Source organism: Pan paniscus, chromosome 1 (assembly GCF_029289425.2).
Source record: "Pan paniscus chromosome 1, NHGRI_mPanPan1-v2.0_pri, whole genome shotgun sequence".
Classification (NCBI taxonomy): Eukaryota; Metazoa; Chordata; class Mammalia; order Primates; family Hominidae; genus Pan; species Pan paniscus.
Window position 1 is genome coordinate 34753411 of NC_073249.2, and position 17585 is coordinate 34770995.

The window sequence follows — 17585 nt, forward strand, 5'->3', positions numbered from 1 at the left end:
ATGAATAAATGAATGAATAAAGCCAATGCAAACTAACACATTCGTATGTATGGGGCTGAGGCCAAACTTCTCCTCTCAGTAGTGCCTATACATAAAATACAATAATGACGCACTTGGGACACTCCCAAGCTACTCAACACCAAAAGAGATTTCAGCAGACGCAATACACAAATATCATTCAGAGGAACTCCTTCCATGCATTATGGCCAGAATATGGTCTAAGTCCATTCCTGAGATTCGATGCCAAAACCTTTCCATTTTCATAGATTAAATACTATATTTAAAGAAAAGAACAAATCTCTCCAACTCTTTATACAGAATATTACATGTATCATTTCGAATTTCTGTGATTATTCAGGGTCGCAATCATGACTATCTTATTTTGCTGTTCTTTAAATACTACTCAGGGATGAAGTTGCATGACGACTAAACAGCTATAGGGATGTTTATAATTTAATCAGGTATGACAAACAGGTTTCATTTCATCTGCCAGCTCTCTCTGCATGGTAGCAGCTACCCAGAACACAGTGTTAGGAGACTCAGGAAAAAGGGAGGGTATGAATTAGTAATATCTACTATGGAAATGGCAGTGGGCAGTGGCAGCCCAAGTGCTATAGGTGTGCCACATTAACCCTGCCTAAAACTATGACTTTAGTTCTGTTACTTTGTTAGTTCCTAGCAGATCAATGAATGTGTTTCTAGCAACATTCCAGCCTGTAATATGTGGCAAGCTAGGAAGGCAGATAAACTTGTTGAAAGCGGCATGAGATCTACTTCTGTTGTGCGTTAATGTGGTCCAAGGGTCCTCTTCCGTGGAAACGTATTTGGGCTCTGAGACAGATATTTTCATGTGTTCAGAGGTTTCTCACGACTCCTTGTGGGCTCATGATAGTGCTGGATGGTAGAGATTACTATAAATCAGATTATGACATAAGCACAGGGCTATTTTTTTCAAGAGCTAAAAATAAGTTAGGTAAACAACAGAAGGTCTTACAGAAACCAATAAGGAGAGTGTGCACAATGAATTAACAGATCATAATAACATTTGTCACAAAGAAACTTACTTTGCTGCTCTTTATTTCTTCCAACAGTAACTGTAACTCTCCAGCTAGCCTATTTTTCTCTCCACTGAGTTCTTCTTGCAGCTCTGCTGTTTTCTGTGCCATCTCATGCATTTCCCTCTGCAGCTCAGTTTCCTTTGCAGTCATTTTGTTTACCTGAAATTTCATCTTTCATTAGAATCTGCTTTTTGGTGGTCTGTTTTGATCAGATCGATCACTCTGAAACAACATATTCATGCCATTTATTTTAGCCTTCAATCATAAAATGGAAGCTGGCTAATCCCCCCTTTACTAATCCACTCAACTCAACATTCTCAAAACCTACTAGTAAGCTTACCTTTTCTTCCCAGAAAAGATTTAATAGAAGAATAGCAATAAGGGAAGGAATGACAAAGAAAGATAATATCCCTAAGTCTTAAAATCTTTCACAAAGGTATTAATTTGAATTAAACTTAAACATCAAAGATTATCGTATCAGGCAGTATCTTATCAGTTCTTGGATCTCTACTAATCCCCCAGTGTCATACTAATCTGCAATAAACATGCTTATGATTAGTGAAAAACAGTTAAAAAGCTATTGTTTACATTTGTCCCTTGAAGTGAAACAGCTTGCTATGGTTTGTCTCATCATCTCTATACTGACTGCCATCTCTTGCAAGGTATACAAAACCCCAAAATTCTTAGAAAATACAGGGTGGAGATGAATTTTGTGGATACTCCTTTTATTCTTTAATATTTGTTCAGCAAGAATTAAGTGTGACAAAATCACTTTCCTAGATCACTAAGTAAGCTCACTGGGCCAAAACTTAATTTTTCTTTAATAATTGAGCCTCTTGATGGCAGATCTTCCCTTTAATCATCAACTAATACATAGAAGACTGCACAAAGAGAAGGTATAAGAGGGACTGAAAGCACGAAATCCCCAAAACACACCCTAGAAGCCCTGAGTGCTCTGTTGGTTACAAATCTATCAGTATCTTTAAAAGTGCTTTGTCCTGAAGGCAAAAAAGACACAGTAAGGCAGGCAGATCCTTTCTGATCCTAGATAATGTCTGTTATACTCTCTATAGCAGTGAGTCTCAACTGGATATGGGGAGGCCACTATTCTGATGTACTCTGAGAAAAGGAAATATAACTAGAACAAGGAACTGTGCACAAACCAAAGCTTTGCCCTTATGTAGGTGCCACATTAAAAACCTGGTCCAATCCATGAACATGTCCCAAAGAATCAGCCAGAATAGTGACTACTGCCAGAGCCAACTCAGTGTTTCTGCAATTCAAGACCCAGTAAACATAAAGCCTTTACAAAGTTTGGTCCAATATAGCAGACACGGTCTAGAAGTAAATATAATTCACAGTGTCTAGAAGAAAATATGGTTTCCTGCCTCATGACTACATATTTAAACATAAACAGATATAGCCACTTACTTTTTCAACAAAGGACATTTTGTCCATTTTTGTCAATTCAAGCTCATTCTCTAGATTCTTGTAAGAACTCTGCAGCACTTCTAATGTGTCCTGCAAAGAGGCATTTTTGGATTGTAGCACTTGGATCTTCTGCTCCAATTCCACTGTCAGATTTCTCAGTTCTAAGTTTTGCTCCTTCCAAAGTTGGTGCTCTCCTTCCACCTGGGACAGTTTAGAGACGAGCTGCTCTTCGTCTTGAATTTGATTTTTTAGTCTACTGATTTCTTCATCCTTCTTCTCTAGTTTCTGCTTGCCATCTTCTACTTCTTGAATGAGGCCATTCACTGAAGATTGCAAAACAATATAATTATTTTTGGCCTCATCAAGGCCTTGTAGCAACTGAGCCTTCTCAAGTTCAAGACACTCTACTTGACTACTAAGATTCTGCTCTTTGGCCTTACAGGCCTCTTGGTCATTATGCAGGGCTGCCACTCTCTCATTGAGCTCTTTTAATTGTGTTTGAAGCATCTCCATGGCAGTGCTTGATTTTTCTTTCATCTCTACTTTCTCTTGCTCTTTTTCTTGCAAAATATTTTCAAATGATGCATTTATTATTTCTAATTCAGATATTCGCTCTTGCTCTTTTTGTAATTCATTTGTCAGATTTTCTTTTTCTGACCTTATAGTAACAAGATCTAATTCCAGATCTCTCAGACTTTGGGTCATCCCTTCTATTTTTGCTTTTAGGGCCTCTACCTCTCCTTTGGAATTCTCTGCCTCATGAGCTGCATGCTCTTGGTTTGTCCTGGCTATCTCTAGCTCTCTTTCAAGGTTCTCCACTCTACCCTTAAGTAAATCTGCATGATGCTCACTTTCCTTCAGTTGTTGTAAGACACAGAGCTGCTTCTTTTCATCAGCTTCTAGGCGGGCTCTTAGCTTTTCAATGCTATTTCTCAGCTGATGCTCTTCCTCTATTGGTGGGTCTAGACTCTGTTCTGTGGCCTTCATAATTTCTTGGTCACCACACAAGGCTGCTACTGCCTCATTTAGCTCCTTTAACTGATTCTGAAGCATCTCCACTGCAGTTTTAGATTCTTCTTTGATCTGTATCTCTGCTTGCTCCTTTTCTTCTAACAGACTTTTAAATGAAGAGAGTAACTTGTCTAGTTCTGACAACTGACCTTGTTTTTCTTGTATTTGTTTTGTCAGATTTTCTTTTTCAGACCTTAACGTGACAAGGTCTAATTCAAAAACTTTCAGGCTTCTGGCCATCTCTTCTATTTGTGTTTTTAGAGTCTCTACTTCTGCTTTGGAATTCTCGGCATCAAGAATCACTAGCTCCTGGTTTTCTTCTGACATCTGCAATTCCCTTTCAAGGTTCTCAACTTTATCCTTAAGTGAATCATTCTCCCGCTCGCGTTCTTTCAGTTCCTCTGCGACGTGCAGCTGCTTCTTTTCATCGGCCTCAATGCGAACTCTCAGTTTCTCGATGCCTCTTCTCAGCTGATGCACTTCCTCCTGTGTTGAGCTCAGCCTCAATGCGAACTCACCTTTCTCCACCAGTGCGGCCTCCAAGGCCTTGGAGACATTCAGCTTTTCATAATCTGATTCACTCAGTCTGGCCTGCAGGCTTTCAGATTCCTTGACAAGCAATTCTTTCTCTTTATTCAGTTGTGCAATTTGGTTTTCCAGCTCACATTTTGTCAAAGACAGTGCCTGTGAGTCCTTTTCCAAACTCTGCAGCTTTTCCTGGAGATGAGTTTTGTCTTTTAACAGCTCACTCACATCAGAGGACAAAGTCTGAAGGAGTTCTGTCTTTTCCTTCACCTCTGCCTCTGCCACCTGAATGCAATGGAGACACTCACTTTGATGAGACTCAAGCTCTCGTGTTTTCTCCTTCATTTTTTCAGACAACTGATCCAGTTCCATGGTTTTTTTTGACATAGTATCTAATTCTCCACGAAGCTGGTTTCTCTCACTTGTGACCACTGAGAGTTCTTCTTCAAGGCAGACAATAACCTTCTGCTTATTTTCATTGTCTTTTTCTAAACATAGCTTCTCTGTTTGAACTATCTCTAAGTCAGCCTCCAGGTAGAGGGCTTGATGCTCAATGTTAGCTTTCTCAGATCTGATCCTACTCAGCTCATTTTCCACATCAAGAAATCTCTCCTTCCAGCTGTCATTCACCTTGGCTACATTATCTTCAATATCTTCACGTGATGATTTATCTGCATGCATTTCTAAATCAGAATTGAGGCCTTCAGAAGTTTCTACTCTCTGGAGTAACTCCTGGTTATCACAAGAAAAATATTCCAATTTTTCACTTAAATCTGAGTTTTCTTTCTTAAGTTCCCCAACTATTTTTTCCAATTCTATGCATGCTTCAATTTTGGTCATTAGTTGTACCTCCTGTAAATGGAGTTTTGAGTCTAATTCTTTCATTTCATTTAGCAAACTTTCAACTTTTCTGTCACGGTCCTCTATCACATGAAGTAATCTCAAATTCTCATTTGATGTCTCTTTTACCCGCAGTTGAAGATTTTGGATATTTTCCTGATTCCCCAGGAAATCCATAGGTACCGAAGCATTAGGACCAGAAAATGACAATTCAGAAATGCATTCTGAAGAGCCCTGGGTTTTATCTTCCCCTGGAGGCTCATAATTGGTGTCTGGGGACTGTTCCCCAGAGCACTCTCCTGTGGGTTTCACTGCACCAGTCTCAGTTATTTTCTCAATGTCTAGATTGAGGTCCTGCTGAGCATCTTTATCACAAATCTGATGAACATCATGCTTTGGTGTTCTTTCTGTAGTTTCTGAAGTATGTTCTTTTGATATGTCACAGCTCTCATTTCGGCCTTGAATAGCCTGTAATTATAATACGTAACAAGCATGCATTTTATTTTTCAAAAAGAATCAAAATAGAATAGTTTTAGTTATTACTTTTTAGAAACTGATGCGTGGCCTCTGCTAAACACTTCTCTTAAAGTGGTGAATTTCCCACTACATCTTTCTCTCTTCATTCAAATGTTCAACATAATTATACGTTCAGTAAGTGGCCCCTATGGGCAAGACACTGGGGTTAGGCATTTATCTTGAAGACAAACCCTTCGGCTCAATTACAATTTGTAATGTATTTAAATTTCATATTTTTCCCTTGCTAAGAATATTCAGGTAGCCTAAATATGAAATCTCTTTGTAATTATTAAATAAGAGGCTAACAAAATGCTCAGCTTCCACCTTCAGCATTTATGATATTCTTTAATAAGGCAGTAAAGTTTCATAACCAGATTCCCAGTCCAAGGACTTAATCCCCAATCCAGCACTTACTGTACATTATTGGATAAATTACATATTTGAGCTTCACTTTCCTCTCATCTGTAAACTGGGGATCTGCTGTTGCGCCTACACCTGCCATCACCTCACCATGACCTGCCTTCTCTACCTCACAGAGACAGACAGAGGAAATCAAGTGACATGCATACACTATATAGCATTATTAATTAAGCTAGCAGGCTAGAAAGGACAAAGTTATAAGCAATTAAACAAATATGTATTCAATTTTTTAAAAGTCCTTTTAAATGACTTATACCAAATCATATTTTTGTACCACAGTAAATTGTTAGAGAGAAAACTGTTTAATAATACATAAAGAATCTCCTGTATTTAGTTTCATGATGATAATGCCATAACATCAAAAATAGTCTGAAAAGTGGGAGAGATTAAAAATTTACATCATATTACCATTTGTAAGTTCTTAATTATTTCAGTATACTTTATTAATGCACAAAGGGTGGAAACACACATTCTAAAGACTTTCTGACTCCATAATATAATTTTCTCCAGACTTTAAAAACATCTTTAGTAATATTCTATATAATGCTATGTAAATCTAATCCCTATAGAAATTTATTCCTCAAATAAAGTTTACTCATTTTCCTCAAGTTCTGGTTTGTTTTGAAAATATTTTGGTGTATTTTATTTCCTTGAACCCTAAAAATATTTTAACTTAGGTTTAATGTACATTTCAATTAGACAAACATTTACTGAGTGTCTACTAGTCATGTAAACCGAGAAATGGCATTTAAATCCCAGGTACTTACATCTTCTGTGTCGATGCCAAGCAAAGACCGAGAACTTAAGTCCAGACCTTGTAGCTGGAGTCGTGCTACTTCCAGCTCAAGTGACAGTTGTTCCGTCTGTTTCTTTTCTGCCGCCAACTTGGACTCCATCTCCAGAGTCACGCTTGTCAGCTTCTGTTGCCACTGTTCATTTTCTGACAAATACTGCTTCCTAAGGCAGTCAAGCTCTTGCCTTTCAGAACTTAATAACTGCTCGAGCTCTTGAATTTCCTTATTTTTCATAATCCCTTGACTTTCCATTTTCTCTTCTAGCTTCTCGAGGGACTGCCGGTACACCTCACAGAGGGACTCAAGCTCTTCAACACCCTTCGCTGGGGCCGAAGGGGTTTCTTTCCTGGTCAGATTCTCCTCCTGCAGACTGCTGCAAAATACTTCATCTACACTGCACTGGTTTGCTGACACAGTCCCTTCTAAATTACTCAAAAGAGACATATCTCCTGTCTGTTCTAAAAGAGCTCTGTAAAAGCAGGAGTCTCCCAAACTGCTAAGACTAGAGCTGTCAGGCACACAAGAGGATGACAGGGATGGAACGAGCCCCTCCTCCAAGCCCAGCTGCATCTCCTTCACCAAGTCACCTTGAAAGTTTCGCAGATTCGTTGACAAGACCAAATTTTCGGCCTTTAATGAGTCAACATAGGTCTGCAGCTCTGACATTTTAGAGCTCATCTGACAGTGCTGATCATGTAAAATTTTGTGTTCACTTTGTAAAGATGAGAATTTCTCTTGCAATTCGGCAAAGTGCATTTGAACTTCTTTGTCTGACAATGTCAAGTGCTCGTAGGAATTACTCTCGTCCAATGGAGCCAAAGACACAGGGTGCTGTTCATTTGGTTGTTCACCAAATTCACCTCCTGGTATGTCTTCCACTAACTCACCATGGAGAAGACCACTGTCATCATTTAATATTTTAACTTCATTTAGTAGTTTCCCTACCTCTTCTGCCATTTTCCTAGTTGCTGTGATACATTCTGACCTTGAATCATTCAGCTCAGTTACGAGTTCATACTTTTCAGCCTGCAGTATTTCACATATTTTCTCTAGCTCATTCAGCTTGTTCATTGTTGTTTGCAGAGAGCACTGAAGGTGTGCATTGTCGTTTTGACTTGTTGACAACTCATGAGGCCCTGAAATATACTTTTCTTCCGCATCTATTTCACAGTCTTTAAGGCCACTAATTTCTTGTGACTGCATGTCTTGCAAATTGCTGGTTTCAAGATCTCCTCTAATTGTCTGTAATTCATGCTGCAGGCACTCCTTCTCCTTCTCACTTTCCTGAAGTTTTAATTCCTTACTTCTTAGCATAGCTTCTAATTGCACCAACTGCGCATTATAACTATCTAGAGAAATTTCTTTAACTTCAAGATCCATCTGAGGTTTAAAATTACATTGATTTCTCTCACTCTCTCTTTCTTTCACAGAGTTCCTAATTGGTTCCGATTCTAGATTTTGACATTCATGTTTAGTCTTCATTACCTTCATCAGCTGTTCATTCTCTTGTAATAAGTCATTAACTTCCTTTTGCATTTTGTTTTGTTCTTCCTTTAAAGTCATGATTTCTTGCTTTAAACCACCAGGCTCGCTCTTAGAATTGTTTTGGTTATCTGTCATCTCAGATCTCAGAGCTTGCTGCACTGTCTCCAACTCTAGCATCAGATTCTGATTTCTTTCTTCAGCAAATGCTAATTTTGTTAAGAATTCTTGGTGTTCCTTTGCAAATGCTTCCTTTAGCTGTTCCAACTCATTTTTTCTATTTTCACAAAGACTAGTGCATTCATTTAGCAAGCATTCTAATTTAGAATTCTTTTCTTGTGCTGCTTTGTATTTCTGACTAAGATCCTCATATGCATTTCCGGTTTCTTCACATCTTTGTAGTAAAATAAGTTTTTCTTGCTTGTACTGATCAGATAACTCTGAAATGCTTTTCTCCCTTTCATCTATATAGTTTGCAAAACTCTCACTTTTCTGGATTAAGTTCATCTTCTCTTGATTTAAGGATGCATTCATTTCCTTAAGAGTCCCATTCTCTTGGGTCAGCTCTTCAATTTCTCTTTTATTTAGAGAAATGATGGAACTCATTTCTTTCTTCTCCAAGCTTAGGGTTTCGGATAAAAGTTGTAGCTCCTTTAGAGAGTCTTCAAGTAGATGGTTGCTCTTTTTTAATTCTTGAATCTCTGCCTGCTCAGTTTCTAACTTATCATTTAAAAGTTGCAGCTCTTTTTCCTTGTTCTCAAGGGCACTTAAGGTTTCAGCAACAACATTCTGGTGAGCAGAAGTGTCTTCCTGTAACTTACTAATGCGCTGACTTGTTTCAGCCACAAAACTTTGATGCATCTGTTCTGCTTTCATGAGATTTTCTTCTATTTCTCCTTTGATTTGCACCAACTCTTCACACTGCTTTTGCAGGTCTGAGTTCATCTGTTTTTGAGACTCTAATGAAAATTCAAGTGAATCAACTCTATTTTGTAGGATGGCAGAATTTTTTGGACTTTGGTCTGCTTCTAAATGACATTCACTCCTCTCTGAGGGCATGCTTCCTTGTTCTCCAATTATATTTGCAAAGGAATGATGCATGGCAGGCTGCTGATCAAAAGCCAAAAGACTTCTCTGATGATCTTCATTTGTCACCAGAGAAGCATCTTTGGATTTTAGCAGATCCCTGAGGCTCTCATATTCGGCATGCAAGTCTTGGTAACACTGGTCTTTGTCCATTATTTCATTTGACAGTAACTGAAGCTTGTGTTCTAGATCTTCGACTTGCCCAGTAAGCTGAGAAGTCTTCAAACACATATTTTCTATTTCCTTCTGATGTTTCTGATCTGAGAACTCAGCTTTCTGCTGTAGCTCCACATAAGCTAGTTTCTGGGTCTCTACCTCCACTGACTTACTGTCTAACACGTTGTGAAGGTTTCTGATCTCGACACTTAGGTTTTCTCTGTCCATCTCCAGCGTTCTTACTCTCTCGTTGTATTCATGACTTTTTATTTGCTGTGTCTTCAGACAAGTTTCCAAGTGATTAATTTTACTCTGCAAGTTTTCCTTTTCTGATTCCATCTGAGTTAAAAGTTTTTCGTTTTCACTTTTCCAACAAGAAAACAGAGTTTTCTCTTCTTTCAATTCTTCATATTCTTTCTTTTTTAACTCCAAAGCACTCAGCAAGGCTTTGGACTCTTTCTCTGTCTTGCTTAACTTATCATTAAGTTGTTCAATGTGATGTTCTCTTTTCTTCAAAAGGTCTTGAGAACAATCTCGCTGCTTTTCCAGATCAGCCACAGCAAGCTTCAGTTTTTCTAAAGTCAAGGAGTTTTCTTGCTGATTTATTTTTTCTTGAAGATCTCTTAACATGGTTTCCTGAGAGGTATTCTTTGCTATTTAAAAATAAATAAAAGTCGTCAATGTTTGTAATAAATGTTTATTCTACAGAAACGCTAACCCCTCCCCCCGCCCCCTGGCAAAATCCAAACAAACTAACAACTACTCAAGCCCTGGAAAAACTGGCATTATTGCCTGGGTACCTCCTAGAAAGTGGATCACTTGGTAATTATCTTATATAAAAATGAGAAAAATGGTCATCTTAAGGAGAGTAACACATTTGTTCATCTTCTTTCTAGCAGCTTAAGAACATGTTATTGAATAAAATGCCAAGGGATGATTTTCCTAAGCACTGTTTCTTTTCTTTGTATGTGTTTACATATGTGTATATTTTTACCATCTTTTCAAATATTTATTCCAAGAGAGAAAACTGGGACAAGAACAGCACTGAAATGGGAACATCCCACTTTATTGTAGAGTAATTCTGATGTCTCAGAAAAGTAAATAAGTACTCCACCATTTTAGCTAAAACATCCATAGGATTAGACTTAAGTAGAAAAGAGTAAATGATGCCATATATCAGTAATTCTCAAGGCCTATATGTGAATATTCCTGAGGAACATTATCACCCCCATCCCAGCCCCTCATAGTAAGGGTGGCAGTGTCTATGAATGTCACAGTCATTTGGAAGCTTCTTCAAACTCCGTTACCCCCTGTCTTCTGCCTAATGACTCATCTATACATACTGGCCCCTCCTGGTTGGGAATAACCACGATGTTTTCATTAAACAGTGATAAGAAGGCTTCATGTTGCTCAAGTATGTTGGGGGAGATTGAAAGTTGAGAACCTCCACAGTAGATGATAAAGGTAACATGTATTACAATCTCAGACATCATATCAAGTGGAAAGCAGTATGAACTTCTAAGCTGTCAATCTCAATCTGCCTACTTATAGTTAAGGGCTTGTGTAGACAGCACCACAAGGGCTTCATCCCACTTTGCTGTGAGCAACTCAAACAATCACCTGGGTGATCAACATTGAAAAATGCCCCAACTGTTCCTTTTCTTACAGTTTCCCTTCAAGAAAGCTGAAGACTGACATTTCTATCTGCTGCTGTGGAAAAACTGACAGCTGTCTTGGGGAGATTGGGTTTTTGTTTTGTTTTATTTTTTTGAGATGGAGTCTCGCTCTGTCACCCCGGCTGGAGTGCAGTGGCGCAATCTCCGCCTCCTGGGTTCATGCCATTCTCCTGCCTCAGCCACCCGAGTAGCTGGGACTACAGGCGCCTGCCATCACACCAAGATTGGGGTTTTAAAAAAATAGTCACAGAGAAGTGTGACACACATTCCACAGGACAGAGTTCAAAGAAATCCTAGATATGCAAACACCCCAGGTGAGAAAATAAAGGGTATGTAGAAGACATCCGGCACAAACATACAAATATGAAACCAAGAGTGGATTCATTTGATGTGCAGAGCAGAATTCTTTGGCTTTAAAATAAGAAAATAAAATCATTCAGTCAAGTAAGTCATCAAAAAATAATGGTCATTAGGAGCTTGGAAAACATGCATTTAATATAGGGTTTTTCCATTATAAGGGAAATGGTAATGAGTCAGGAGACGAGCTGTCTGGATGTAACTAACAAGCACACTAGAGACACAGAGAATAGCACTCGGGGGTGAGAGACAGCACTGACAATTTAGCTTTGTGTGGAAAATATTTACCCTTCTGATTTCAAAGTGCTGAGCATCAGGCGTTTGGGACTCAATATGTTCCAATTAAAAAAAGTCCCACTCTCACTCTGGAAACTAAAAACTAGAAGAGGGAAAACTCTTCCACATCAACTGCGCACATCTTTTTGAGGGAATATATGAAAAAAAATCCAAAGAGTTTCTCTAATATGTTAATGCCAACCATCCCCTCTCACGGGAATAGTAGCTTAGAAAGGTAACTCTAAAATACTAAGTTTACTTACCTTTCATTTCTTCTGCAAAATTCTGGCTCTGATTTAAACACTGTTTGATGTTCTTGAGTTCTGCCTCCAGGTGGCAGACTTCTCTGGCCTTTTGCTCAGACTGACTCTTAAGGAGGTTGTTTTCCTTCTTCATTTCCTAAAACACACATTTAATTGGTTATAGCCAAAACGAATGCTCAAGTAAGTTATGACTTCTGCCTTAATAAAGGTCCCTAGCAGAACTGTTTGTGTATCTCACTAGGGAAAGAATCACAATTTCCCCGTTTGAGTACCTAATGAAGTCAGACATTCTTACTTAAATAATGTTATGAACAGAAGACAACAGCATCATACCCAAATCTGAAGATAATTTTTTCTTTCAAGAAGTTTCATTGAACTTTCTCATTGTTCATATGCCTATTAAAGAGTAAGCTCAAAAGGAAAATCCTATCTACAAGATCCTCAAGACAAAACCTCCAAGTTCCTATCACACCTGAATGGCCAAATATACCTTTGCAAACATTTGATTTGTTAATAAACCAAAAAAAAAAAAAAAAAATCTCAGCACATATGTTTACTTTTCATTGCAAAACCATCTTAAGGTTTGCTGTTACAGGAATGATTTTGTGGGAAAAATTACCTTCAATAAATGCTTATCAAGAAAACCAACAATATTCAAGATGCTGGAATGTGCATTACAAAAAATGCAAATATACATAAGACAGAGTCTCTGCCCTTGGGGCAGACATCCTCCAGTGGGGGAAGATGTGATACTAATCATTTAATACACAATAGGATGTGCTAAATACTAAAGAGACATTGAGTGTGCTATGGGCTGGAACACAGAGGAAGAATTAATGCTAGCTTCTGAGCTTTCACAGTGAAAACAGGTTCTTTGGGCATCTGATTGAAGAGATATCCACGCAACAGCATGCAATAAAGTAACACAGGTACATGTGTAGTTCCATTCTACTACTAGGGAGGCCTATATGTTCTGAATCTGAAAAGCAAGCAATATTTACATGCCAAAGAAAAACTTTATTGCTTATTAACCACATAAGACTCACATAACAAACAAGTATCTCAACCTATACTGTATGCCACCCTGTGGACCACAGGGAATTGGCATACATCATTACAAGCTAAGAGAACCAAGCACCTCACATCCTTAAGCAGGGAAAAATCGTATAAAGCTAACCTTTTTTCTAAACTGCATTTCAAACCTACCAAAATTACCCCTTTGTGAAGTAGAGGAAAAATTCTGAATCTTAAAGAAACAATTAAGACCCATCCTCCAAAACCCTACTGCACTGTTAGAAAACAGATGGCCATGGCAATACTGTGTTGGAAGGCTGCCTTCAATTATCAGTCTGGTTACTACCAGCAGATGGGTACCGATGTAGCAAAGCCAAATTCAAGAAGAGGGAGAATCTGGCTAGTAGAAAGTACTTGAAAACTTGCTGGCAGCTGCTCTGTTCATGTATATGCGTTCATTTCATCATTAAAATAAGACAGAACCTGTTGTAGTTATTATACTCCCATCTACCGTGTCCTGATCCTGCTTCCCTGCTGCTAAACTGACACTCTATCGAATTAAGATATCAATCAGAACTAAAGGGCAGCTCCAACCGATCTCAAGATTGATAGGCTAACATTCACACTAGTCAGTGTTAAATTTTGCAAAGCACGATCATTAAGGTGCAACAATGTTATTGATTTAAATTAGCATCATTAAACTATGGAACCTATAATGACTGGTTTGTTCTTCAGACTCAGAATAATCACCCCTCAAATGAGATCACAGATGTGAAAGGACAAACATCTTAAAGCACTTTGACAGGGGCAATGTAGCATTATTAGTAGTATTTCTTCCCAAAATTTAACAGTAGCCAGATCTCTGTAATCAATGCTAAGATCAGCTGAATGAGGTCAACGTAGAAGAGGAACTAGAATGTAATTACCTGGGTCTACTTAGCATTTTTATTTTGCAAATGAAAAAATATTTTCTTACTCTAAAAAAAAAAAATTTTAATCAAATCAAATGACACCTGCATCTGGAGGCTTGACAAGAAAGCTGGAAAGACACTGTGCAAAACTAGGAAGGAAGGAAAAAAGAAGAGAGAGAGGGCACCAGGGAAAGATGGGGAATTTTATGTTTATGTGTTTGTTGGTCTCGATCCATGTCTGTCCATAACTGGAGACATTTAAATGAATAGTAAGCTCAATGGAAAGATTAACATGACTTTCTCTATTCTGGCATTAGCTCCGTAAATATTTGTTTCTAACGAAGAAATGTTCAGCCAATCCTGGGACCCAGCAGGCTTATAATGCTATGGCTATGACCAACCCAAGAATTTTAAAAGGCCAGAATTTAGAAAATGAACATCTGAAAATGGATGTGCAAGCTGCCATCCATCAGCAATTAGTTTTCCACGAGGCTACAGCCACTTAAGACTTGATTGGCTATCTCATTATCAACAATGAGTTAAGCATACAAAGATACATTTTCCTAGGCATCTCCTGCATCCTCACATGATTTGCAAAATTGGGTACTATGCTGGAAAAGCACAACAAAAATCCCTATAACCACAAGCCAGCATTAGAGCTTAGCAAGCAATTCCACCCAGATCAACTTCACTTTAGGAGCAGCAAGGGAGGCATCATTTCCCAGGGCCAGACAAAACAAATTTCAGCTACTGTGGCATTTCATGATCCCATCCATGAATATAGCTTAATACGTCCCCTGCTGGGTGAAGCCTATATACTTGGATAAGGGATGGATGCAAAGAATGTGTTTTTCCCTTTCCTCCTCATCTCTCTTGCTTGCCAGAGCCAGCTCCTTAGAGGACCTAGTGTAATACAGATCCCTATGCTTGGAAAGGTCCCCAGGCAAGTGTTCCCTCATCTTGACTGTCAAACGATGGTATTTTATTGCCTAACCCCAATGCTATGGGGCTGGCACTGGATAGTGGATGAGCAGCTTATCTAAACCCTCCATTCACTTTGATACTAAATGTTAACTTTACCCTTGATTGGGCCATTAAATCACATTTCCAGTACTGATAATTTCTCATTGTGAGCAGCATGTTTACTAAACACAGACAAGGAAAATTTCAGTACAACTGTCACATTATTTCGGCATCCAAAACCTATAAGCGTCCTAAATTTGTTAGTGCTTACATATAATTAGACACAGAAAGATACCCAGAGTGACACAGTAATAGAACAGGCAAAATTATAAATATGAGAAATCTCAAGTGCACCGTCCCCTGATCACACTTTCTGTGCCTGTAGGTGACAGCAAACAATGCTAACATCAAAAGGTCATGGCAGTGATGAAGACCAAGGCAATGGGCAGGTGTTGGACTGCAACAACTGACTGAGCACTTATGTGCTGGGCACTGGGCTAAGCACTTCACATACAATATTTAACTTAACCAAGAATACAGCCTTGAAAAGGCAGGAGAATGATTTGTCCCTATATGCAGATGAGGAAAGTCAGACTGAGAAAGGGTAAGCCATTGTCTCAAGGCCACATCGCTGTAGGTGGCAGAAAAGCAACGCAATCTCAGATCTCGCTCACTCTAAAGCCACTACCATTTTCCCACTAAGTTACACCACCACTCTAACTGGGTTCATCAGTTATCTGGTCCCAATCCCAATGCAAAACACAAGAGCCAGCCAAACTCTTTGAAATCTTGCTATCACCCTCAAAAGATGACATATACATAAACATAACCATAAATTAAGACAAATATTAACTTCATCCCCAGGCCCAGTGCTAGACACAGATGCCCTCATTTGACACAGACATCAATGAAATACCAGTGAAATGTGATGCATGCACCTCAGTACAGGCTAGGGTTAACTGAGGACAGTGCTACAGCTCACGGACCAGACCTCGTGGGGATGAACGAGTCTTCAGAAACACCTGCAAGACAATGTCCAGCCCACTACTGCGACTTGGCCAAGCAAGCAGTTTTTAAAGTGTTTGGACTCTCTTAACCAGATGATTGCTTTTACAAAATGTTTCCACCAGGCAGCCAGTGGAGTCGCGGGAGAGTTCCTGGCTGAAAGGGAAGCTCACAGAGGGAAGAGTTCGATGCCAGTCTGCCTGTGGAAATGTTAGCAGAAGCATCTGTTGGTTGGTCCCCACTGGCCAAAAGGCAAACATTTGTTTTGCTGAAACAAACACTTCCATTTGAAAACGTTTGCTGATGAAACTATCATCTGATTTGAAGTCTTCTTCCACTTTGGTGGCTGGAGCTGCAGCCCCCTATCTCCAGCAGTATTGCCCCTTTGGGGTTAGCTGATTTAACAATCGCCTGTCTGCTACTGACAGATGTTCTGATTTTACCATCATGATACACTCTGCAAAGCGGTGGGGATAAATACATTTAGACTTTCCTCACCTGAACAAATAACTGTTCTTTATGGACAAAGTTTTCTTAATCTTTACAGCCTAAAAAGTGATCATAGAACATTTAAAGAATAAACAGAAAAACATTCTTTCCTGTGGGGTTTGATGGAGAAGAAATTTCTACAATTCTTGTGTTGTTCCTCTTCTTAAAATTACAATGTTGATTTATGGCTCTCTTCAAATTGTTTCAGTCTATTAACTGTCACTGAATGGTTCTTAATTAAGCCCTTTAAAATAAAATCCAGGCCACTAAATAAATTCAGAGAGAAGCCAAATTGAAGTATGTATGCATAAAATCCCATCAGGGCATCCATGCCATTCAGGAACCCTCATCCACCACTTTGTGGACGAAACAAAGTCTCCAAAGACACCGTCAACCAGGGCATGCACAGGCTGAACATTAAGGTCAGTGTCCACTTTTGAAGCCAGAGTCATATAATTGACAATTGCTTGATGTTTTTATAAGAATTTTTAATCTACAAACTCTTTATCTGTCACTACTTTTGTTTATTTAAATCTATGACTTTCCACGTGTTTTTAATATTGAAAGACACAAATGCCAACAGTTAGAAAAGGGATTTAGATGATACTTCCAATTTTGTTTCTTTCCATTTAAAAAATCCCTTCCTTCCTTTCCCATCTTTCCACCTCCCCAGGGGTCTAAAACAATCTTTAAGGAAGGACTACATACTCTTAATACAAGTCATGTTGTAGACACATATTGCTAGATATGCTATAATTGCTAGATGCATATTAGTAATTATATACAGAATAGAGAGTAGAAAAATAAGCAGTCATATTCTGTCATGGGTTATATACAGAAAATTCTGTAATACTTACTTCTGGTGAATAGAAAAGAAAAAGGCACATAGTCATGACAAGCAACTGACAAACGGAATAGGAATATTCTTTTCCCCTTGCGCTTGGTTCTTACATAAGTGGAGAAAATTCGGCATCCTCCTCCCTTACCTCCATGCTTCTCCTCAGCTCATTCTCCTTGATCTGACTCGCCTGGAACGCCTGTTCAGCTCTGCACAACTTTTGCTTAAACTCTTCCAAATTGTTTTCTAGCTGTTGCTTTACTGATGTGAGCTACAAAAAGAAAAAGAGACCAAGCGTCATTTTCATGTTCTTTACTTTTTCATTAATCATGTATTCTTAAACAATAAAATGGTCATGGAATATCAAAATGGATGCCATCTATTTTGGCTGAGATACAGTATACGTCATAGCTAAATATGTCGTAAAATACCATAATGTGACCTTGCGACGTCACTCAGCGGCAGCATATAGGA

At 38.7% G+C, this 17585-nt stretch overlaps 1 protein-coding gene across 2 annotated transcripts in view; it reads right to left on the bottom strand.

Annotated features, from left to right (window-relative positions):
* CENPF (centromere protein F) overlaps positions 1-17585 on the bottom strand; it is a 61164-nt gene that overhangs the window by 14711 nt on the left and 28868 nt on the right. For both annotated transcript variants that reach the window (XM_034946846.3, XM_003814155.5), the window contains exons 10-14: positions 17260-17382; positions 11892-12027; positions 6569-9972; positions 2490-5333; positions 1065-1217 (exon numbers count right to left, since the gene is read on the bottom strand). In XM_034946846.3, coding sequence (XP_034802737.3) covers positions 1065-1217; positions 2490-5333; positions 6569-9972; positions 11892-12027; positions 17260-17382 — 6660 coding nt within the window. The remainder of the gene's footprint in view (positions 1-1064; positions 1218-2489; positions 5334-6568; positions 9973-11891; positions 12028-17259; positions 17383-17585) is intronic.